We start from the raw sequence: 25899 nt of genomic DNA, 5'->3' as shown, positions 1-25899 counted from the left end.
ATTACTCCAGTCTTCAGTGTCACATGATCCTTCAGAAATCATACAACATGCTGATTTTGTGCTCTATTATCAATCATTATTGGTGCTCAATTATGGTTCTTATTTTTATATCAATGTTGAAAACCATTTTTTGCATGCATGCTTCATTTTTTTTTATGAAACCCTGATACATTTTTGTCAGGATTCTTTGATGAATAGAAATATCAGAAGAACAGCATTTATTTGAAATAGAATCTTTTGATCAATGTAATGCGTCCTTGCTAAATAAAAGTTATTTTTCTTTAATATCTTTGATATGAATGTTATCCTCAACGTTCATCATAAACAATGCCTGATGTTAAAAATGTTATTAATGTTTTATGATGCAGTGGAATTCTTTAAAGCATTATATGTGAAACATTTGTATCTCTTGAAATGTTGCATGTATATTTTTAATAAACGTTTAAAAAATCGTAAATGGGCTTTTTCGTTTGGTCTTGTTTTGGGATCCTTTATTAATTTGGATTTATTTTTGTATTATTAATATAGATTAATTATTATGCAACAATAACAAATACAAAAACAAGACAAAACAGTAACAAACAATAATAGACAATAATGAGGGTTACAAGACTAAACCACAAAGAATATTAAATCAGCTTAAATGTTTTACACCATGACAGTCTTACAGTTTTAAGATGTCCTCAAACTCTTTCTTAAACATAAAAAAGAAGGATTTTCTCTGAAAATGTACATTTATGAATATAAAATTTGGCAAAAAAGTAGTAAATTAATTACAAACATCAGAGAGTCAGCAAAAACCTGTGTGTGTGTGTGTGTGTGTGTGGCTTATACAGGAGTTTGAAGACCTTTTAACTAAGTTTGAAAGTCAACCCAAAACACTTTGCAATTCACACAGTCCCAAACACATGATTGTCTCTTCAAACATTGTCTCTTTCATTTATTCATTTAGCAGACGCTTTTATCCAGAGCGACTTACAAATGAGAACAATAGAAGCAGTTAAACTAACAATAGGACAACAATATGCAAGTGCTATGACCCTTGCCGGTTTAATCTAACGCAGTACATGTACTTTTTTATTTTATTTTTTTATAAATAGACATAGAATAGAAGAGAAAGTGATAGTATTAATGGATCAATTTTAATAGAGAATTCAACAATAATTTGGATTTCATCACCACTACTACTAACTGGTTTGATGACGCATTAGTGATACTGAAAGCTGATTGGCCTTGATGGTTATGCGGAAACGGGCAGATTTAATTGATGATGTCCGATTTATTCTCCCTTGTGCCTTTTATGCGCATTTTCCACGGATATTAATAATAAAACTGGTCTGAAACAAAGAATCTCATATTAAAGAAAACGTAAACATTAAATATGTGTAACTATTTAATAAATCAGATTCGATGTGCGCGTGCATGTGTATACATGTGATTTGAATTTTAGTTTCTATAGCAACGCGCGTTATGAATTTATGCAGTCTGCATGTATATTTACACTTGAACTGATCGCAGTCTGTTGAATGAGAGACGAGGCGAATTGACAGACTTTTTGCAGAGAATTTTCTGAGCAAATCTTGAGACTTTGAAGCTGTTTTCTGGATTTCTGAAAGAAGACTTTTATTCTAGAAGGACATCGGACGATATATCCTTTTTACAGAGTTATATTTTTTAAAGTTATATTGTTATAGAGTTATATTTTTGAAAGCATATCATTTCCGAGAATACTTTTGATTGTTCTTTTCTTATTTTAGAAGGAGTTAATTTCATTTTTTGCTTTATTATTTATTTTTAGGGCAGTATTTCTGAGGAGATTTGTATTTTATTGTATTGTGTTGTGTTGTATTTTGTATTGTTTTTATTTAAGTTTGCAGGAGGATGTCGATGGCTCAAATGATGGGTGAAAGAGGAGGTGAGTGCTTTAATTTTTCATTTATGGTTTATGGTATGATGTTGTACAATGACTGACTACATTAATGTGAAGAACCCATTTGATCACATTTATTTGATTCCTTGCATGTGAAATAAACTTTTGAATTTGAGTAACTGAAGTAAAAAGTTGTAATTGACCACAGACATTGATTATTGATTATTATTAATTATGTGATGTGTGAAATATTCCATCATCAGACCGCTCGAGATCCAGGAGAGCTGCTTTCTCTGAGACGGCTGGTCAGGAGGTTTGGACGAGGGCGAAGCAGAACCCTGATGATGGACGTCCGTCCACTTCATCTGAACACTCTCGCAGAGGTCAGAATAGGCTTTTAATAAAGAAGTAATGGCTTAGTTTCTATTTCTATTTTCAATGGCTGATTTGTCATTGAAAATAGAAAGTTGAACCAACTAAAGTAACGGTAACACTTTGATGGTCCCTTTTGAACATTCAGTCGACTAGCCTATAAGTAACTTTGCAACTACATGTCAACTAACTCTCATTAGAGCATTAGTAACGTTAGACTCTCTGCTTAATATCTGCAAACTCTTTATTGTGATGCTCCTGCAACAGACACTCTACTGACTACAAGTAACTAATACTCTAATGAGAGTTAGTAGACATGTAAGTGCAATGTTACTTATAGACAACCGAATATCTTAAAGGGACTAAAATAAAGTGAAACCAAAGTAACAATTTGATGTGACCACTGACATTGATTATTAATATTATAAAAAATATATAAAACAAAAACAGTTTTTGATGTCTGAAATGTTCCATCCTCAGGATCCTGGAGAACTGCTTCCACAGCTTCTTCTCCGGGCATCACGTCCTCCTCAGGTTCGTTCCTCTCTGAGGTCCATGTGGAGAGGAGGTGTAGAGAGCCGTTGAGTCTGAGCAGCCGAGGCTCGTACAGCGTCGAGTGGAGGTGGAGTGGCGATGGATCGGAGAGCCCAAACCAACAGAGTTTCTCCACGTCCGACAGCCTCGAAGGGTTTCCGCTGCCGGGTCAAGTTCCTGTCGAGCCAACAGAGACTTCAGATGGCCGAACTGCTCAGGGTGCCGTGGAGGCTTCCCCAGTGAACAAGAGCTCAACAGGTGAGCCTGAAATAAGGCTGGGCAGTGTAAAGTCTACAGAGAGAGATTTTGCTATTTCATGCATAACTGAGTCAAGTTTTTAACATGTTAATGTCCGGTCACATTTACTGTTGCTCAGCAAAATTTCACTGAAATTTTCTTTCTGATTTTTATTGTATTTAATTTTTTTGGTAACACTTTATTTTGATGGTCCCTTTTGAACATTCTGTCGACTATAAGTAACTTTACAACTACATGTCAACTAACTCTCATTAGAGCATTAGTAGACTCTCTGCTTAATATCTGCAAACTCTTTATTGTGATGCTCCTCCAACAGACACTCTACTGACTACAAGTAACTTTACAACTACATGTCAACTTATTCTAACTCTAGAATACTAATACTAAATACTAAATTAGAATACTAAATACTAATACTCTACTAATACTCTAATGAGAGTTAGTAGACATAGGTGCAATGTTACTTATAGTCAACAGAATGTGTTAAAGGGACCATCAAAATAAAGTGAAACCTTTTTTATATATATATATATATATATATATATATATATATATATTAATTGGACAATCATCTAACATGTTCAGAACATTCCGAGAACATTCAAAAGTAACGTTCCCATAATGCAAAATTATAAAATAGAATGTTCCTTTAGCCGAGATAGAACATTTTTGAAACGTTGAAAAAACTGGACGTTTTGAACGTTCAGGGAACATTTAGAAATAATGTTTCCTTAATTTAATGGGAATGTTAGCAAAACGCTCTCAATAAGGCATGAACTCGATGGCACTTGCGCTGTCTGACACACACCAGAAACACACGCACAGAAAGCCGCTTCTCAGACAGCATACGATCCAGAAAATTATTATATTTCCCCACTTATTGCTCTTGAATTGTCAAATACACGCAAAATTGTCAAAATGGCTGTCGTGCCGAGCATTACAGAGTCGGTTATGTCATAAATAAGACATTGCTATGCATTTAATAAAAGTCAATGTTTAATATAATATAAATATATTTTAAGATATGGCCCATATGATCTTTGCCATTACCAGAACTGAGCCACATGTGCCAGAGCTGGCCAAATGAAGCCTGGAAATGTATGTTACATAAAATGACTATTAATATTGTGCAATATAATATTGGGACATTTATGCAGGCATTAAGTAGAAGTCAGGGGGATAGCGTGAAAAATTCCCATTACTTTAGATTTGTAACATTACAGATAAGAATTTAACAGTAAAATGTAAGTTATGTCATTATATCATTGCTTAATCTGACGTCAGAGATGTGTCTAATAGTTGTTTTCAATTGTTTTTTCTTCATTTCAGAAAAAGCTCCAGAACGTAGGAAGAGGAAAGTGCCTGGTTGTCTCGTCCGGCTCTGGAAGGCGTTGAAGTGTGTCTTCTGCTGCTGTTCCTGCAGTGCTGTGGATGTTGTGGAGGCTTTTGTTCCTCCAGCAGATCCTGAACCATCATCACCCGCTCCAGATCACTCCGGCGTCAAGACAAATAATGGTCAATCATTATTTCATCAACATTATTTTGAACAGTATTCTCTTGTTTTCCACTCAAAATGAGGCTTGGTTTTAGAGAATATTAATATTATTTCCCCCATTATAATATTATTTTCTCGACCAGCACTGGATCTAGCAAGCTAATAATTGTCTCATATTTTTCTGTTTGTTTTTCAGAGTCCTTTGAGTCTCTCTACAACGTGGGAAAGATGATTGGATCCGGAGGATTTGGCAAGGTGTACCTGGGAACACGCAGATTTGATGGCAAAAAGGTCAATCTTACTTAATTGTACAAACATTTTGCTCTTGCAAAACACATTTAAAACAATGTACAGATGGTTTAATCCTTAGTGCAAGGTCAGGCGCTTGAATACTGTTACTGTTATTGAAACTGGGGTGTTTTTTTTTTGCAGGTTGCCATCAAGCGGATGCGCAAGATTCACAACGATCGTTATCTTAATATTGTAAGTTGGCCAAAAGCTGAATGTGTATTGAGTTGTTTAAGTGTAGATTACTGTAGTTAATACACCCGTAGGAAGCATTAGGTGTAAATGTGTTTAACAAATAAGCCTAGAGGCACCAAATAACTTTGAGCTGAAAAGGCTCTTTTGAACGGATCTAAAAAGATCAAAGAAAAGTACATTTCAAAATGATGTTTTCTTCAGATTTTTACCCAGCTAACCTTCGGTCTGCTACTTCTCTCTAGCCTGGGAATCCCGAACCTCTCGTTACAGAAGTGGCTCTGCTGCTGCTGATGAGGCGAGAACCCATAAGCCCCTTCGTCATACGACTGTACGAGTGGTTTGAAGATCCTAGAGATTTCACTCTGGTTATGGAGTATCCCGAACCCTGCGAGAGCTTGCTGGACTTCATCAATCGTAATCATCAAGTGTTTGAACCAACAGCACGGGTCATCATGAGACAGGCTGTGCTGGCAGTGCAACACTGCATCCATCGTGGTGTTTTCCATCATGACATTCATGCGCAGAACTTCCTGTTGAAGAAATCCCCGGTACAGCTCAAGCTGATAGACTTTGGCTGCGGTCAGCTGTTTAGTAGCGATGGCTACGAGAGCAAAATATACATTGGTGAGCATTCTTGGAGTGTGGAAACCTGAATGTAGTGACTTACTAATTATTTGATGCTTTAAAAAAAAAAGCTCAACAATGTGCAAATGTCTTTCTTACAGGAGTAGCGGATTACTGCCCACCTGAAGTCTTGACAGAACCTCGATTCCACGCCGTCCCAGCAAACGTCTGGTCTCTAGGAGTGTTGCTGTACAAGATGGTGAACGGATGTTCTCCTTTTTGCAAGAGAACGGAAATCAAACGAGCCAAAGTTATATTTGTGAAACCCAACTTATCCAAAAGTGAGTAATATTGATAACACTGATAAACACACACATAAAGCAAAGGCTTTGCACAGAAACAGTTAAAGGTGAAGTATGTAAGATGTTTTATATATAGCGAGAGTTTGGGGCGAGAGCAGGCCCGGATTGGCTAATCGGGAGCACCGGGAAAATTCCCGGTGGGCCGGGCCAGGAGGGCCGGTGTTGTCATGGCACTGGGTTGAATGCTTTCCTTATGGCTCCAGTCATAGCGCAGCCCCACTATTTTTTTTTATTATTATTTTATCGCAGCCCCACAAAAAATAAAAATAAAGTCACTTTGTTAGAGATGTGCGAACAAAAAATAAGAGATACAAAACGAGAGTAATAGCCTAGGCGCAAAGGCGGCGCTGAAAAGTCCAGAATAATAAAATATCTCTAGAAACTCAAGCGGCCAAATAGCCTACGAGTCAGGGCCGTACCGACCATTGAGGTCTCCGAGATCCGGACCTCGGTAATTTTTCCTGAGTGTATAATTGACGTTGTGAAATAATTGCCTAATATTACCTGCTGCAATGATTCGCATATCGCGACGATAACCGACCTCATCATCTGAGCTGCTTCAGCACTCGTACACCGCTCGTCGGCAATGGCAAAATGTTTGAGATGACCGATCAAAGCAAGCAGGATTTAAGTTCACAGAAGCGCGAGCCGCGGCCGCGCGCGAATCCCAACGCGACGCTTCACAAGATAAGGTGCAAGTGGCTAAACTAAACAGCTGTTTTACGATAGAAATTTTAAACGACCGACATAAATAATCACTTTACAAAGACTATCAATCCAAGCTCATCTTCAGGAGGGGGAGATTTAGAGACTGAGAGAAGAAGAACGAGAGAAGGAGATGGAGATGAGAGAGGAGAGCAGGTAGAGCAATAGCCTATTGCATAATAATGAGAATAACTTTATTACAATGGATTCCTATTTAACACAGACAGATGTTCTTTACCAATGACAGTGGAAAAATAATATGCCCCCGAACCCCCTAGATCACTTTTGGGACCTCTGTATTTATAAACCCGTGTGTACTGATATTGCACTGAATAGAAAATGATATTTTTGAAAAATACGATGAATTACAAGGCTGTACAGAACAGTGCACTATTGCAGACTTAGGCTCAAACCCAATTCACCCCTTGTCCCCTACCCCTCCGTTTTGTGCGTTCCCGTGAAGGGGTAGGGTTGTCTCGATTCTTTTTTGGTTGGAGGGGTAGGGGTATGGAAGCTTGTTTCCGCCACAAAAAAAAAAAAAAAAAAAAAAAAGATAATTGCGACTTTTTATCTCACAATTGCGAGTTTACATCTCGCAATTCTGACTTTATTTCTCAGAATTGCGTGAAATAAAGTCGCAATTGCGTGAAGTGCCAGATAGCCCTTGAAAGATTGGGCCTTATATACTGAGGGTTTAATTACATTATTTTAATAGTCAGTCGGGAACTAAAGTGGGCCGGTCTAAGGCATGAAACTCCAGGGCTGAAAATGAGTCCCAATCCGGCCCTGGGCGAGAGCCATGGGAAAAGAAATGCAGCTTTAGTTACAGAAGTGAAAGCCAAAATTCACTGCATTTATGCCTTCAAAGATTAAACAGGTCATGAACACGTCAAAGTGAACAGAGCATTGTGATGCGGAAAGGCACATTTTCATAAAGACAAACGCAACACAGCTAAAAATATTACTAATATATTGGACCTGAAACATGCCTTCACATGAACCAGTAAGAGCTGCGCTTGTGATGTTTGAGTCGGGGAAGACGCGATGAAGGGAAGAAGGGGCCTTTGCAAGGTTTTTTGAAAATATGCTTTATTTGGTCATTTATTCCACTCGCTGCCACTAGTGTCGCAGAAACGACATACTTCACTTTTAAACTAATGATAAGGAACATTTTACAGTACATTAATCATGTTTTAGATGCTGTTTTCAAAAATGCCAGGTCACATGGTCATGACTAACCAGCTCTCTCCTTATTAAAATGTGCACAGAATGCAGGGATCTGATTAGCCAGTGTCTAGCCCGGGATCCAGCTAAACGCCCGACGTTAGAGCAGATGTTACAACATCAGTGGATTAGTGATGGTCTACAGTAGATTGGAGAAGTTCAGGAGATTCTCTCGATCAGTTTCAGGTGTGAGGAAGTGTAACAGCAGAGTAGGATATTATCTGTTGTCTTAAATTCTGGATTATTTGTAGGGAGATTTTCAAATTTGTGTTCATTGTAATGTTCTTGTTATATAGTCAAGTCACCTTCATTTATATAGCGCTTGATACTATACAGATTGTTTTAAAGCGGCTTCACTGTAGTAAACAGGAGAATAACAGAATCAGTGAACCAAGCAGAATTCAATTCTGTTCTAGCTCTAAAAAATCATTCATGAGTTGACTTGTTCATATCATCTTTGTATTGGATAGGAAATAACATTCTTGCTGAGAGCTCTGAGCTCGAGACTTGACCCGAAGCCTGAAGTCCAACACCATCCTGACAGAAACTCAGAGCCTGTCCACGTCTGAGCAAGAACATGAGAGACTGAAGACTGGAAATGTGATGGGAGTGAATTGATGGGAGTTGAGTGTTTTGAACAGGTGCTGGCGTCTGAGAAGAAACGCTGAACAGTGAAAACCAAACGTTTTACGGCTGTGCGGGAACGAGTGAGTCAGCGATCGTTTGGAGACGGCAACAGTGGGCGGTGAGCACGACGGCGACGCAGAGCAATCATAGGCGCGGCTGTTGGAGACGAGTGGGTCAGCGTGTACAGAGTCGAGTGTATCAGCGGTTGCTGTTTGGAGGAGCGAATCAACGAGTGCTGGTCGGAGACGAGTGAGACCGCGGTTGGTGAGACGGCGACGGAGGATTTCACAACGCTGGAAATTAACTAGACTGGGTAGTGGGAACTGCTACCCAGTCATATTGTGAGTACAACCCCAGTTGAAGATCGTCTGATGAATATTGTGTTGATCATTTTGCATCTAATTCAGAAAAGAGATAATCCATAATAAGAGACTAAGAACTAATTTCCAGTATAACTTACTATCCATAGCTCTTGTTTTCCTTTTGCTGTGGTGTGATTTATTTGGGTTGCAGTGTGTATTACATGGTGTGGGGATTTGCGTGCACCAGTGGGAGTGTAGTTAGCTTTTTCTTGCATTGGACTGGAGATACTGGTAGTTGTTTCTTATTTCTTTCTAGTACACTATAATCTCTGGATCTGTGGAGAACTACATGCTGAGACCAACCCAGGACATTTGTTCATTCACCAGAAGGACATCATACCAGACTGTGCTGAGGACTGCATTCCTTTTGATAACTGTTTTTAATATTGAGATCATTTTATAGTCTAATAAAGTATTTTTGTAATTCAATCTATCTGTTGAGAGTCAATACTGTCCAGCCCTCAGTGAATGATTAACTTGGGTCCTGGGTTCCATTAAAACAACCTAGGTGGCGTAGTCGGCTACTTGTATTTGATCGGGGTTAATATAGTATTGCTGATTTTATTGTAAAAAGCCCCTTTAAATTATTCTCATTTTGCTGCGCTACAGCGCGCCACAGAAAGAAGTCATCAAGTCATCACAGCCACATTTGCTTCGTTTTAAAAGTCAAGACAAAGTCATCTTTAAATATAGTGCCTTATTTATGACCAATCTGTATATATGAACAATCTGTACATACTGTATAAATAACAATTTTAGCATCTTATTTATATCACAGATAAATTAGGAATGCTTAGCACTGACCAATATGTTAAACTTAATATGTTTTGTTTTGTTTGTGTTTTATATGCTCCATGTTTTATTGTACAGCACTTGTAGTGAAAATCTGTTGCTTTTAAATGTGTTTTAGAAATACATTTTGACTTGACTTTGACTTTAATTTGTGTTATTGATTCATTTTAGATGCCCACGAACAGAGAGAGTTGAAAGGCACTGTAAAAAGTAAATGCAGACCCAGTACTCTTAAAGCCCGTAATGAGTGAGTAGGAACGAGTGAGAGTTAACAGATGAAATAAGTACAGAACTGTCATTTATTAATACAATTGGACTAGACTCCACAGTGATGAATCCTAAAACAAGCTATAAGCTGCACTGGCATAGCAATACCAGTGTTTCTCACGGGATTTTTGGTCAATCTGTGTTGTGTGGCCTTGGGCCTTCTAGGGGGGTTCGGGGCATGCCGCCATTAGTTTTGTACTAATTTCTATACTTGAAAGAGATAAACACATGGGGTCTCATTCATGAAACATTCGTAAATATACGAGTAAATATGTGAGTGATTTGCGTGTAAAGAAACCTTCCCGAAAACTCTTCTCCTGATTCACAAATACTTCGTAAACGTCAGATGTGATAGTGAAATGTGTGTGTGTGTTAATCTTCTTCTTCTTCCTTGGGTTTTTAAGGCAGTTGGTATCCAATATGTTACATTACTGCCATCTACTGACTGTTATCATGTCACTTCTTATTTATATTCTTCTCTCCAGTCCAGTCCTCTTTAAAAAATCAAACAAATATTGCTTTCCTTGCTCACTCTTTCCACATCCTAATATACTTTTTACATTGTACTGTCCTATACCGATTTCTTGTAATCTATATTTCAACTCTTGTCTTTCTTTTATAAATTTCCTGCATGACATAAAAATGTGACTAACTGTTTCCTCCTCTTGACATTCATCACATTGACCTGTGGGATGTTTTCCTAACATACGAAGAGTTCCATTTAACTTACAATGCCCAATCCTAAGTCTTGTTATTACCACTTGTTCTGTCCTTCTATTTGACATCTCTCTTAGACTACCTGTGTGTTAATGAATTCCAATCAGTCGTAAATGGGCCGCGCGTGCACGCTCATTCTCAATTACCATAAATCCCGCCCATTAAATCCGACTGACAACTATATATGGGCATCATATTATGACACCAAACGAAGGATTTCAACATGTCTTCTCAAAAGCGAATGAAAAAGAGAAATTTCCCAGATGCAGAAATTAAAGTTTTATTATCAGAAGTTCATTCAAAACGCCACATTTTATTTTCAAGCGTACATAGTAGTCTCGGCAAGTAAGTCTGCGCGGTCTCTGAAAATTCGCCTTTTGCGCAGCGCTCTATCTGCCAAATCTAGCAAAAGCGCTATATCAGCCATCGTAAATGTTTCTTGTTATGCCTGATTTTGGATATTTTATAGGAAACCATTTCCGTAACAATTAAGGGGCTATTAGTTTGCCCAGCCCTATTGAAAGCAATTCATTATTTGATTAAAGTGTTCCGTTTGCAGATGCTATTACTGGCTTTCATAATAAAAGTAAAAAGAAAAACCGTATGTAATTACTATATATAATATTTTTTCAAAGTGCTGTGTAAATATGTACCTGATTAAGGTGAATTAAAATGCAGCCTTATTAATGAGCAAAACGGATGTTAAACGCACCATTTCCGCGTGGCTGGGAGCAGGTGTAGATTTCTTTCGTACCAACTAACATTTGGAAAATACGAACATTTTAATGAATCCGAAAATTTACACCAGAACCACTTTACACACGATTTACACAGAAATTCGTTCTGCTCGTGTTTCATGAATGAGACCCATGATCTTTTATTTTGACGGAAACTGCATCAAGCTTTTATTTGGCGGAAAACATGGTTTACAAACGCGTCTCATTACAATTCTAGTAAATTGCGGTTATCGTCAACTGCATAGTGCAGATGTGGAAATAATGCGTAACTGGGTAATGGGTTCCTACACTCATGACAGAGCCTAAGTGTTTTGAAAGTAGTTCTGCTTACCGCAGGCTCTACACTTTCTCATCTCTTTCAGGCGTTTTCCAAAAGTTTCTCATCCACACTGAAACGTCTGAAAACGCCTGAAAACGCTAGTGTGGACGGAGAGCGTTTTTAAACCAAAACGCTGTTTTCAAATGTATCCGGATTAATGTAGATGTAGCCAAAGACACATTGAACAAAGACAGGACTGTCAGAGGAAACACCAGGCCTAACAGTGCGACAGGTGAGTCTCCCTCCCCCATACAGGGAGACTTGGACCTTATTGAAATATGTAGGAAAGCGGCTGCTAAACTCTCTATCGACTGGCCATCACAACAGAAGGGCCAGGGAGTCTGCCGTCACACACTTCCCCAACCATGCAGCTGATTCCAGCCATCCCAGCATGCATTGCAGAGAACCACAGTTTTTGGGACAAGCCTTTCTCTCATAGAGTGCCTGTTAAAGGTTCTCTAGCCTGGATGTGCTTAATATGGAGGAACTGGGGATGTCCAACCAACAACGGAGTGCGGAGAAGGCGGGGAGTTGCTTGATGCTCCTGTCCAACCAACTATAATATAATATAATATAATAATATATAATATCAAAAACATTAATCATATAGGCCAAATGGGGAATCCTATTAAATACAACAACTGTGTTATATAACATTTCTCCTGTTTTTGTCTACTTTATCTCTCTTTCAACACAAGAAGCACAAAGCGGTTTCAGTGGATCCTGAAGACTCCCTGCAATGACGCTGTACCCTCACCCTGAGTCTCAGCTCCCTGGATTTTGCAAGGCTTTCCTTTCTCCTTTTTATAAATAAACCTTAAATAAACATTAAACTTCTTCGTGTTGGTCTTTGTGAAAAAGTGCAGATACACATAAGTATGATTAGTGCACAATGTAGCTAACAATCTTTAGTTCTCTTTAGATTGACTTGAGCAGCCATTATTTTCCGTTATTTTCGCTCTGCAAACCATTGTGGAGATAAGGGACAACATGGAAGAAACGACAGACAAAATGCTTTACATGCAGTTTACTTGCACTAAATCAGAGCAATAGTCAAAATACATATTATATAGTTTGGAAACATTAAGTTTTTAAATGTTTTTGAAAAAAGTCTCTTATGCTCACCAAAGCTGTAATTTAAAAATACAGTAAAAAAATTAAATTAAATAAAAAATACAGTAAAAGCATGTCTTCAGTCCTGCTCCTAGAGACCCACTGTCCTGCCAAGTTTATTTTCAACCTTTTTCAACACAACAGCCTGTGATATTCCAGAGATCCCGAAGACAGATCTCTACTTTATATTGAAGATGACATACTGAGTAATATCTTTCCATGAGCTAATAAACACATACAGTAGACAGTATCCCACACACAAACCCTTAACCCATCAGAGTAGAAGACATACCACTGATATCATGCACTAAACATTAACTAAACAACATGCAATGCAAAATAAGACACCAGAATCAGTTTTACAGTGAATTACGTCTTGTTGAATCTTGTTTTTTCACTGCATATGATAAGTTAACCTGCAGTTAATCAATTCATTTTTACTCTTTTACGCTTATTATTGTTTAGGGGTTCTCAAAGTTTTGATAGGTGAGGGCCAATTTAGGAACCCAATAATTCTCTCAGTTTGAAGTAAAAAAAGAGAGAGACAGAGAAATCCTGTCAGAGGACTTTTTCTCAGTGGCTAACAGAACAGTTCAGTTTGTGAGGTAAATATTTACTTCACAAGAAATTTTATCAATGACTTTCAATAAATAATTTCTTATTTATTAATTGAAAGACATTGATGAAATTTCTTGTGAAGTAATTTACCTAAAAAAGAACTGTCAGGCAGTGAAAAAGGGCCTCTGACAAGACTTGGAAATGTTTTTTTCTTTTTCTTTTCTTGCACTTGTGTAGTATTTACATGTATTTTATTTAGGTTTTTCATTACATTAAGGTGTTATGAGTAAATGAATAAATAAATTCCTGTGAAATATGAAGTTAAAAAATAATCCTGTCAGAGCTCTTTCCACTTCCTGACAGGAAAGTAAATTTTCTGAGGTAAATTTTTGTTTCACAAGAAATGTAATCATGTAATTGATTTAATTGAAAGTTGTTATTCATGAAAACAGCTTTAATTTATAGGATTTTTTATATACATAATACATTTAATGTTATACAAATATATATATATATATATATATATATATATATATATATATATATATATATATAAATAAAATTGTTCTGATAACTTATGACATACAATTATAGTTTTTGTTATCTCTGACAGGACTATTCTTTTAAATCACTGATAAAAAAAATTAAATAAAAATGAGTATTCTTATGCATTTTCTGTTTTTTTTTCTCTTACCCTCAAGATGGCAACTCCAAGTCCTTATTCACAGCCAGCACCCATTCGCTGCAGATGTGTGGCAAACAGGACCACCCAGAAAGCAGCAAGCTTTAATAAAGAGAATGGAATAATTACTAGATCAGCCATCAATATAAGAACCACTAGCGCACTTAGTGATGGACAGGTAGTTTATCTGTCGACAGCCAATAGTGGCGAGCCAAATTTTGAAGAGGGTGCAACATATTTTTAAAAAAATATTACGATTAATAACAAATATGGCCGGCAAAACATCTATTTTGGCCGGTCATCATGTAAATTCAGGGCAGCTCCACTTGCGCTAACAGCGCAGGACGAAAATGCTGCCAAAGAGGCCCTGTGTCCACCATCACAACTGGTCACGGGCGATGAAGAGGACATCTTCGGAAGGGGGGACTATCTGAGTCTGCAAGGGCGAGTGGAGAAAGTGAGTTATTTTAATGTCATCAATGAATATCAAAAGATTAAAGGTCCTTCAGAAGGTTATAAGTTAACTCAGACAAAGAAGTTTTTCCTTCAAAACCCAGCATGATTACAAATGTGATATTAATTTTATACAACAGTTTGATAAACAAACTTACATTTTGGTATATTTCATCAACAAATGTATCTTACAAAACATTCTTAAAAAAATCTTCTTTTGCGTTCAGCAGAACAAATAAATATGCGGGTTTAAAACAACTTGAGGGTGTGTAAATGGAAAAAAAAATTAGTTATTAGAACTATCCCTTTAATTTAAATTAGCTAACTGACATCTTAAAATATGTTAAACTAATCACACATGCATATAGGAATGTCCATACATTAGAAAATAAAATAAAAGATATTTCTCTTATTCTCAGTTATACACAAAGGGTGTTTGTGTGTGTGTGTGTGTGGAATGTCACGAGGCTGTAAAGTCGGGGGATACCAGTCACATGGGTGCTGGTGGGTAAATTATTAACCAGCGCTGTCTTCCTAAGGACAAAGACGATGTGTTCGCCATCACAGGATTCACTTAATCTGAAAAGCAGATGCCATTGTTGCTACAGTGTATTATACAGTGGTATCTGACTAGTTTCTCACCTCCGTTGTTGACCACTTTCTCAGAGAGCAGCGACACGGCACCTGCCCTACTCCCGACCATTGCCGGTGCTCCATCTGTTGTGACACCGACCATAGATGCCAGGTTCACTTTGCATGCATCGAGACTGCGACACACAGCATCACAAATGTCGACTCCCTTTGTTGTGTCTTTCATACTCTCCATTAGGGCTGTAGTCAAGACCACCTTTGTCGAGTCCAAGACCAGCACTAGTCGAGTCCAAGTCAAGACCGAGTCCAAAAAGGTTCAAGTCCAAGACAAGACCGAGTCCAGGACAGGAAAAAAAAAAGTCTGCTAAAAAATATAGCCTATAGAAATTAAATCATTATGTAATAATTGACTAATTCAAAGAACAAAAAAACACAAAAAATGATACAGGCCTAAAGGAGCACACACATTAATTTTGACTGTCTGATCAGCCTCACATTCTGTTCCTGTCAATCATACACGCAATGTCACACACACACTAGAGATGCGGATAAACCGCAGATCGGGCGGATGGCGGTTGAACCAATCAAATGAAAAAAGTTTGCCACTAAGCAAACCTGCAAGCTATGAGCCCAGCTGTCAGTAGCCTACTATTGGAGGAGGCCTAAACGTCTCGTAGATGAGACTGCCTGGGTTATTTTGTTTCGATATTAGCTATATTTAAAACAGCCAGTCATTGGAGCCTACCACTCGTGGAATAGGCATTTGAGGAGGCAGATTATGGAGTGATATGACTCAGAAATTACATCAGGCAATGTTCAGATGTCATTCAGCGAGATGTTCAGAAGAACGCAAGAGCTAAACTTCTACAAGCTCAATAACATCCACATAAATATAAAAAAAGAAGGTAATAAAAAAAGTCGGAAAACTTTGCCCATTAATTAGATGTGCAAGGCAAGCAGGCAAGTTTTGGGGTTGTTATGGACAATTAAAAATGTGAATATTCACGTTGCACTAGCGGTGGACTTTCAGCGAGTTTATTTAAACATTTATTTTTTAAAGAGCCGTTTGTGAGTCAAAAGAGCCGGAATGCCCATCGCTAGTTATTAGGTGGCCAGTGTTTCACTTTCCCTCCAATAATATTTTGTTTTAATATCGCGGCGACGTATGTGTGCTTACTGGGAACATAATAAAGACACCTGGACTCGGTCGAGACCAAAAGCCATATTTGGCAAGACCCGTGGCCGAGACCGAGACAAGTCCGAGTCCGAATGCCAGCGAGTCCAAGACCGGACTCGAGTACTACAGCCCTACTCTCCATGCTTAGCAGCTCCTCGCCAATGTCAAAGTTCTCCGTGACTGTTCGGATGAAAATCAGCAATTGCGCTGTATCGGAAATATCCGTGCTTTCATCCAGTGCAATGGAAAAAGCTCCCTTTCCTAGCCCCTCCACACGTTTTCCCAGTTGCTCTTTCAGATCATTGGCCAGATCTTCGATTCGTCGTGTGACTGTGTCATTTGACAAACTAATGTCACAGAACTTTGTGTTTTGCTCTGGGCATACAATGTCGGCCACTTTCAACATGCAGTCAGTCTCGCACAAATTCTCCGTCACTAAAGGCTTGCTCCGCTTAGCTATTTCTTGAGCTACCACGTAGCTGTGCAGTGTAGCCTCTTTTAAGTTGTTCAAGCTTACTGGTGCGCTCCTTGCCACTGAATTTATCGTAGGTTTTATGTTTGGTATCATAATGGCGTTTTATATTGAAGTCCTTGCGCACTGCAATTACCTGCCGGCAGATCAGGCAAACGACTTTATCCGACCCGTGAGGTTCGACAAAGTAATCGTTTGTCCATTTATCTTGAAACTCCTCGATTTCTCCTCACTGACATGACGTTTGTTTCTCGAGGGGCCCGGCTCCCGCTCTGACTCTCTCTCCACCATCTCCATCTTCACACAACCACTGTTCCGTTGATGGCCTTCTGGGAGTGAGGCAGTGGCGGCTTGTCCATAGGGGGCGCTGGGGCGCCGCCCCCATCAACATTTCAGAAATTAACATGTGTAAAAACATTATATTAAAATGAAATAAAAAAATAAAAAAAATAGTTTACTCATGTGCCGGCTGGTAGTAAGAGCCTCAGAATTTAATAAAAACTGTCTTTAATCGATTAACAATTTACTATGTTTTTCAATACGTTTCATGGGCGAGGGACGCCGGACACATGGGTGTCTATGTGAGTACACAAATTCTCGGGCAGCATGTGACCTGAAGCTGGTCTCTGATTGGTTTCTTAAAGATCCTCCTCGGGGCGCAAGTCGTTGCGTCCCTGGCCAATCATAATTGGATACATGTTATTTTATCCAATCTGATTGGTTCTCGTCAGTCGTCACCTGTCATTCAACTGTACGCGGCGGGAAATAACCTTGCTTGCTACTAGGCTGATCACTTTTTATTACGCAATGGCAGCAGTTAATCCAAATTCTGTTATTTATTTACAAAAAAACCCTTTCTCAAGACTTTCGCTTGAAGAAAAAAAAAAAGATTAAGGATCTCGGACCGGAACAACCAGATTTACACATCCAGCAGCAGGCAAGTGACAGAGGACGAAGCTACAAACGGAGCTTTACCCGCGCTTGTTACGAGACATGGAGCTGGCTGACTGGATGTGATGTTAGCAATGCCCTGTTTTGTTTTCCCTGTCTTCTTTTTCAAAGTGTCGGCACTGAAGTTTTGTGGACAACTACGGGGGTAAGCGACCTCAAACATCTATCTGACAAATGCAAACGTCATGAAAGTAGCCGCAGCCATCCTGAGAATAGCGTGAAACTAAAGTTTTTGGGCAAAGTAAGCATTGCGGAACAACTAGACGAAGGCTACAGGATTGGCATTAGGAGGCACAACGAAGAGGTGACAAAAAATCGACACATACTGTCCAGGATAATAGACAAGTTTTGTGGAGCATTTGAGTTGGCTTTACGTGGTCATGATGAGAGTGAGAGCTCAGATAACCCTGGTATATTTCGCGGATTGGTGGATTTTGTGGCCTCTCTTGATGGAGCATTGAAAGAGCATCTTGACAGTGCTACTGTATTTAAGGGAACGTCGAAAACTATACAGAACGAGCTTCTGGACTGCATGTTATCTGTTACAAGAGAAGAAATAATCAAAGAAGTCCAGACAAGTAGTTTTTTATCAATCCAGGAAGATGAAACCACAGATATTGCCACACTGGCCCAGCTTGTGCTTGTTTTGCGCTACATCGACGACAAAAATAACGTGCAGGAAAGATTTCTATTTTCTAAGATTTCAGGAAAGCTACAGCTGAGTCCATTGCTACTGCACTAAAAGAGCGTCTTGCTTCTATCCTCCCTGAGGATCAGAAAAGTAAGCTCATCTGCCAGGCATATGATGGGGCCAGCGTGATGAGGGGTGCCACTGCAGGTGTACAGAGAAAAGTACAAGATGTGTATCCAAATGCCCACTATATCCACTGCTACGCTCATCAGCTCAACCTGATTATGCAGCAGGCCACGTCTCACATATCCCAGACGAGAATTTTTTTCTTCTAACATTGGTGGATTTGCCAGCTTTTTTTCTAAGTCACCCAAGCGGACATGTTTCCTGGATAAAGTGGTTGCCCATAGACTGCCAAGATCCAGCAATGTCAGATGGAACTTTCATAGCCGTGCCATTAATACAGTTTTTGAGCACAGAGAGGATCTCATTCACTGTTTTGAGAGCACACAAGACTCAGGTGACTATGACCCCAATACTGTCAGAGAAGCAGGTGCCCTGGCCATGCTACTGGAGGATCAGGATTTTAAGTTCTTTCTGGAACTTTATCACCACATCATGCCACATGTAGACTTCCTCTATGCCAAGCTCCAGAAGAAGAACATTGATTCGGTCCATATCAAAGTGAGCATCCAACAGTTCCAACAGGAAATACAAAAGATCAGGTAACTGTATTCCTGTAATATGATCATTATTTGGTTTCTCTTTCATTATTAACTCTCTCTCTTTTGCCAATATTATAATAAATTAGCTTTGTCCTTTGCAGAAACTTTCTCCACTCCATTGGTGAACAAAGCAGTGGTTCTCAGCCAACAAAGAGACGCCGGGTGCTCAGTCCGGAAGAACGTGAAAGGATTGGAGCAGAGGTGAGTTTGTTATAGAAATCAGTCAAAATACTATTTTACAATATTGTTGTGCTGCAGAAATGTCCTGCCTGCATATCATATTCTACAGACTCAAGAAAACAATTTTAGTTTGGTATAAATCCTTACAAAAATCATCATTTTAATATTATACAACAGCATCCCAAAAATAATAAATTGGCAACATAAATATAAATGATCAAATCAGGGATGCAAGTTATCGATTAATGCATTAATCTTTAGTTGATTGACCTTATCGATCGATTAACGATTAACTGATAAGTGGCTATTTTCCTGAGAATGTAAATTTCTTACGGTATCAATAGTGTCTTTAACATAAAAAGCAAAATATTGCTTATATACTGAATAAAAATGCATGTTATATTGATGTTTTATTGTAACAGTTGGGATACGGTACAGAATACAGATAATGGCATTTATGTAGTTTAACAAAATAAATTTTGCACAGAAAACTAAAATGCATAAAAAGTAATTGTGGACTGGCACCTGTTGCGTGTGAAACATTAAACAACATAACATACATTTTAAATAAAAATCTATATGGGTAGGCTTAGCCTACACAATATTAAAGGGGAAATGAAGCAGTCAATCAAGTTTATATGATTTACTAGATGGATTTTCACTTTAATCAACAATTATATAAGAAACATGACAATGTAAACATATAAAAGAAAAACTTTATATATTTCGCGACCAAGGAGCCGACATTGTGCAGTATTCTAACCTATGACGTCACGGGGTTGGTTGGCTCAGGAATATAATAGGAATATGTAGGAATATCCCGTCATCAAACTGTCTACACCATGACACTTTGACCACAAACAACTAACGTTAGGTACAGTCATTATTAGCTAACAGCTGTAAGCATGAACTAACTCATGCTAACTTAGTGTTTAGCTAACTTAGAGAAAGTTTATTAGTACCAGACAAAAACACAGCATGGTAAGTGTGTGCGCCACGGTGATGCAGGATTGACTGACAGCAGATGAACTCTGACACGGTGGGCATCGCAGTACAACAGCCACGTTACGACAAACACATGCTAACTTACGAGACGTTGAAGAGAGACAGGAATATGATGGCAGACATCGCAAACATATGTTTCAATGTGCAGTTTGTTTACATATAACGTCTTTTTGTCTGGTACTAATAATCTTCACTAAGTTAGCTAAACACTAAGTTAGCATGAGTTTTATTTATTTAATATTTATTTGACAGGGACAAATGCATAGAACATTGCTTTATAAAGAATACAAAGTAGATGCCATGCATACAGGTTTATAGCCATGACTAATTTGCAACCCCTGTCCCTGGTTAGGCTTGTAAAATTAAAACAGAAATTACAGAGTATTGAATTAAAAATGTATAACCATTAAAATACATGTAATAAATACATCCCATACATGAAAATAAGATATGGGCTTAAATAGATGTAGAAATCAATATAAAACTAGTCTAGACACATTTAACAATACAAAAACACAAAAGTGTGCATATGTCTGTGCATGCTAACAACTTTGTTTGCATGCATTGTTGTATCCTGTACAGTCAGTGTTCACACAGGTGTTTTAAATGTGTATTAAAAACCTTGAGTTCTGTCAATGTTTTAATTTCTGATGGCAAAGTGTTTAGTTCATGCTTACAGCTGTTAGCTAATAATGACGTTAGTTGTTTGCGGTCAAAACACAGTTTGATGTCGGGATCTGCTGAACAGAAAGGAAGATATTTAGAAGAACGTCAGTAACCAGACAGTTTTAGATACCATTGACATGGAAGTCTTCCTTTCTGTTCAGCAGAAGAAATTAATTCATCCAGGTTTGAAAAGAACATGAGGGTGAGTATATGATGACAGGCTACTACCTTACATTTATATATTGTTTAATTATCTCTATAGGTCTGTGACACAATCCTGGGACACACTAGGGAGCGTTTCTCCTTCACAGACCACCTTGTCTGTGCCACCTTGTTGCAGGGGGACAGGTTTGACGAGTACAAGGATACCTTTCCTGACGATGCATTGAGCAGCACCATCAGAGCGTACCCGATGCTCAACGGAAGCAAGCTCAAGACAGAGCTCAGTCTTATCTACAGCAAGCAAGAGTTCAGTGCCTGCCGTGGTGCTGTGGACCTATTCCAGCTGTTTATGGAGAATAATCTCCAAGAAGTCTTTTCCGAAACTGTGACTCTCCTAAAAGTTATCATAACCACACCCATGACCACGGCTGAAGCTGAGAGGTGCTTTTCAACCTTGAAAAGAATTAAAACCTTTCTCAGAAACACCATGACCCAGGAGAGGCTGAATGCACTGGCATTGCTGTCCATGGAAAAGAGACTTGTCACAGAGATGACTGACTTTAATCAGAGAGTAATTGAGAAATTTGCTGGCCAGAAAGAGAGAAGAGCTAAATTTATGTTCAAGTAGGAAAGATGCTTTTTGGTACTGATTTGTTGATCTGAAATGTATATAAAGAAGAGCATTGTTTTATGTTCAAGTAGGAAACATGCTTTTTGTTGCTGCTTTGTTGGTCTGAAACGTACAGACCCTTTCGTCTGAGATAACGTGAATTCACTTAAGAGACCTACAGACCCTTTCCAAAAAATTAGAATATCATGGAAAAGTTAATTATTTCAGGAATTCAACTTAAAATGTGAAACTAATATATTATATAGGCTCATTGCTTGCAAAGTGAGATATTTCAAGCCTTTATTTGTTATAATTTTGATGATTATGGCTTACAGCTTATGAAACCCACAAAATCTAAATGTCAGAAAATTAGAATATTACATGAAATCACACTGTAGTTACACAGTAATCCCATGGTCATTGAACCAGGTTTTGGTTATTTTGGCAGTGTGGGCAGGTGAAAATCCTGCTGAAAATCATCTTCATCTTCATAAAGCATCTTCATAAAGCTTTTCTGCTGAAGGAAGCATGAAGTGCTCTAATGTCCTGGAAGTCCAGAGTCAATGCAGCCGTCTACCAGGACATTTAGAGCACTTCATGCCCACACTGCCAAAATAACCAAAACCTGGTTCAATGACCATGGGATTACTGTGTAACTACTGTGTGATTTCATGTAATATTCTAAATTTCTGACATTTTGATTTCGTGGGTTTCATAAGCTGTAAGCCATAATCATCAAAATTATAACAAATCAAGGCTTAAAATATCTCACTTTGCAGCAATGAGCCTTTTTTATAAAATTAGTTTCACATTTTAAGTTGAATTCCTAAAATAATTTAACTTTTCCATAATATTCTAATTTTTGGAAAGGGTCTGTATATAAAGGAGAGCAACATTATGTTCACGTAGGAAACATGCTTTTTGGTACTACTTTGTTGGTCTGAAATGTAAATAAAAAGAGATCAAAATAGCTTTTTTGTTTCTGCTTTGTATTGTGTACTTTTCAAGGGATATGTTGAACTTCCACAGGAGGTCGCCGCTACAGATACACTAAAACTCCATGGAGATCTGTTAAAAAAAAAAAAAAGTCAATTGGAATCACCACAAAGTTTTACTACTATTAGTATTACTAAAAATGTTCTAAATATTTAGAAAGGACTTGAAAAAGGACTTTCTACTTCAAAAATGTCTAATGTAGGACATAAATTATTACTTAAATCATTAATGAATGAATTTAAAATAAAATAAAAACTATTCACAATAAAAAATATATATATTTTTAAAACACATAACATTATGCCATTTGGAATGCAGGGAGAGTCACCACGAGAAAAAACTAAAAAATAAACGTGTTGTGTATTTTGAGCTATTTGAGTTGCCGTAGTTTTCTGTAGTTCTAGGCAGTGATGGATAATGTAGTCTTCCAGAGAGCGCCGGCGGGAACAAACCCCTTGTATAAACAAGCGATACAGTGAACAACACAAAGAACAATATTCCCGTCAGTGTGTCGTTAATACATACCAGTGACTCTTTAGAAACGCTGGATTGAAAAGGCAGGACACCGCTAGTTAACAACAGCATTGGCAAAAGCACCCAAAAGTGTGCGAAATCGGCAGCACTGGTGAATTAGATCAGGCCATCAGTTTGGGAAGAGCACAATATACATCATATATGACAAATAACATACAGTCGATTATAAAAATGATTAATACATACCAGTGATTCTACAGAAACGCTGAATCGAAGGCAGACCTTCTGACCAGCAGCAGACAGACACGTGACCGCCGAGGAGCTGAAGTCTCAAACTGCGCATGCGTTCAGGGTTCAAACTGCGCACGCGCTAACAAAAAAAACGCGAACTTAAATGAAAACTAAAACGATTTAGTTTGAACAACAAAATATGGTACGTTTTCATTATTTAAGTAATGAATTTGTTGAATCAACTTAGTATGATGCATGAACACTTCCAATAAAAATAAAAAAAGAACACACACTTAAAAATAGCTGTTTTCTGTTTTAATATTATTTAAAATGTCATTTATTCCTGTTATCAAAGCTGAATTTTCAGCATCATTACTCCAGTCTTCAGTGTCACATGATCCTTCAGAAATCATACAACATGCTGATTTTGTGCTCTATTATCAGTCATTATTGGTGCTCAATTATGGTTCTTATTTTTATATCAATGTTGAAAACCATTTTTTGCATGCATGCTTCATTTTTTTTATGAAACCCTGATACAGTTTTGTCAGGATTCTTTGATGAATAGAAATATCAGAAGAACAGCATTTATTTGAAATAGAATCTTTTGATCAATGTAATGCGTCCTTGCTAAATAAAAGTTATTTTTCTTTAATATCTTTAATATGAATGTTATCCTGAACGTTCATCATAAACAATGCCTGATGTTAAAAATGTTATTAATGTTTTATGATGCAGTGGAATTCTTTAAAGCATTATATGTGAAACATTTGTATCTCTTGAAATGTTGCATGTATATTTTTAATAAACGTTTAAAAAATCGTAAATGGGCTTTTTCGTTTGGTCTTGTTTTGGGATCCTTTATCAATTTGGATTTATTTTTGTATTATTAATATAGATTAATTATTATGCAACAATAACAAATACAAAAACAAGACAAAACAGTAACAAACAATAATAGACAATAATGAGGGTTACAAGACAAAACCACAAAGAATATTAAATCAGCTTAAATGTTTTACACCATGACAGTCTTACAGTTTTAAGATGTCCTCAAACTCTTTCTTAAACATAAAAAAGAAGGATTTTCTCTAAAAATGTACATTTATGAATATAAAATTTGGCAAAAAGGTAGTAAATTAATTACAAATTTAAAATGAGAAGGGTCTAACATCAGAGAGTCACCAAAAACCTGTGTGTGTGTGTGTGTGTGTGTGTGTGTGGCTTATACAGGAGTTTGAAGACCTTTTAACTAAGTTTGAAAAGTCAACCCAAAACACTTTGCAATTCACACAGTCCCAAACACATGATTGTCTCTTCAAACATTGTCTCTTTCATTTATTCATTTAGCAGACGCTTTTATCCAGAGCGACTTACAAAATGAGAACAATAGAAGCAGTTAAACTAACAATAGGACAACAATATGCAAGTGCTATGACCCTTGCCGGTTTAATCTAACACAGTACATGTAGTTTTTTATTTTATTTTTTATAAATAGATATAGAATAGAAGAGAAAGTGATAGTATTAATGGATCAATTTTAATAGAGAATTCAACAATAATTTGGATTTCATCACCACTACTACTAACTGGTTTGATGACGCATTAGTGATACTGAAAGCTGATTGGCCTTGATGGTTATGCGGAAACGGGCAAATTTAATTGATGATGTCCGATTTATTCTCCCTTGTGCCTTTTATGCGCATTTTCCACGGATATTAATAATAAAACTGGTCTGAAACAAAGAATCTCATATTAAAGAAAACGTAAACATTAAATATGTGTAACTATTTAATAAATCAGATTCGATGTGCGCGTGCATGCATATACATGTGATTTTGAATTTTAGTTTCTATAGTAACGCGCGTTATGAATTTCTGCAATCTGCATGTATATTTACACTTGAACCGATCGCAGTCTGTTGAATGAGAGACGAGGCGAGGCGAATTGACAGACTTTTTGCAGAGAATTTTCTGAGCAAATCTTGAGACTTTGAAGCTGTTTTCTGGATTTCTGAAAGAAGACTTTTATTCAAGAAGGACATCGGACGATATATCCTTTTTACAGAGTTATATTTTTTAAAGTTATATTGTTATAGAGTTATATTTTTGAAAGCATATCATTTCCGAGAATACTTTTGATTGTTCTTTTCTTATTTTAGAAGGAGTTAATTTCATTTTTTGCTTTATTATTTATTTTTAGGGCAGTATTTTTGAGGAGATTTGTATTTTATTGTATTGTATTGTGTTGTATTTTGTATTGTTTTTATTTAAGTTTGCAGGAGGATGTCGATGGCTCAAATGATGTGTGAAAGAGGAGGTGAGTGCTTTAATTTTTCATTTATGGTTTATGGTATGATGATGTACAATGACTGACTACATGAATGTGAAGAACCCATTTGATCACATTTATTTGATTCCTTGCATGTGAAATAAACTTTTGAATTTGAGTAACTGAAGTAAAAAGTTGTAATTGACCACAGACATTGATTATTGATTATTATTAATTATGTGATGTGTGAAATATTCCATCAT

At 37.4% G+C, this 25899-nt stretch overlaps 1 protein-coding gene across 1 annotated transcript; it reads left to right on the top strand.

Annotated features, from left to right (window-relative positions):
• The first annotated feature begins 1514 nt into the window (after window positions 1-1514).
• Window positions 1515-9794, top strand: LOC311280678 (serine/threonine-protein kinase pim-2-like). The gene is made up of 9 exons (XM_084393006.1): window positions 1515-1915; window positions 2134-2253; window positions 2723-3034; window positions 4364-4549; window positions 4726-4820; window positions 4962-5012; window positions 5255-5636; window positions 5738-5917; window positions 8338-9794. The coding sequence occupies exons 1-9, from the start codon at window positions 1882-1884 to the stop codon at window positions 8376-8378; spliced, it is 1401 nt and encodes a 466-aa protein (XP_084249132.1). The 5' UTR covers window positions 1515-1881; the 3' UTR covers window positions 8379-9794.
• The last annotated feature ends 16105 nt before the right edge of the window (window positions 9795-25899 follow it).

Source organism: Rutilus rutilus, assembly GCF_951802725.1.
Source record: "Rutilus rutilus genome assembly, chromosome: 21".
In the NCBI taxonomy this organism is placed as follows: Eukaryota; Metazoa; Chordata; class Actinopteri; order Cypriniformes; family Leuciscidae; genus Rutilus; species Rutilus rutilus.
The sequence above is the reverse complement of the archived record's forward strand: the minus strand, read 5'-3'. Positions and strand labels throughout refer to the sequence as shown.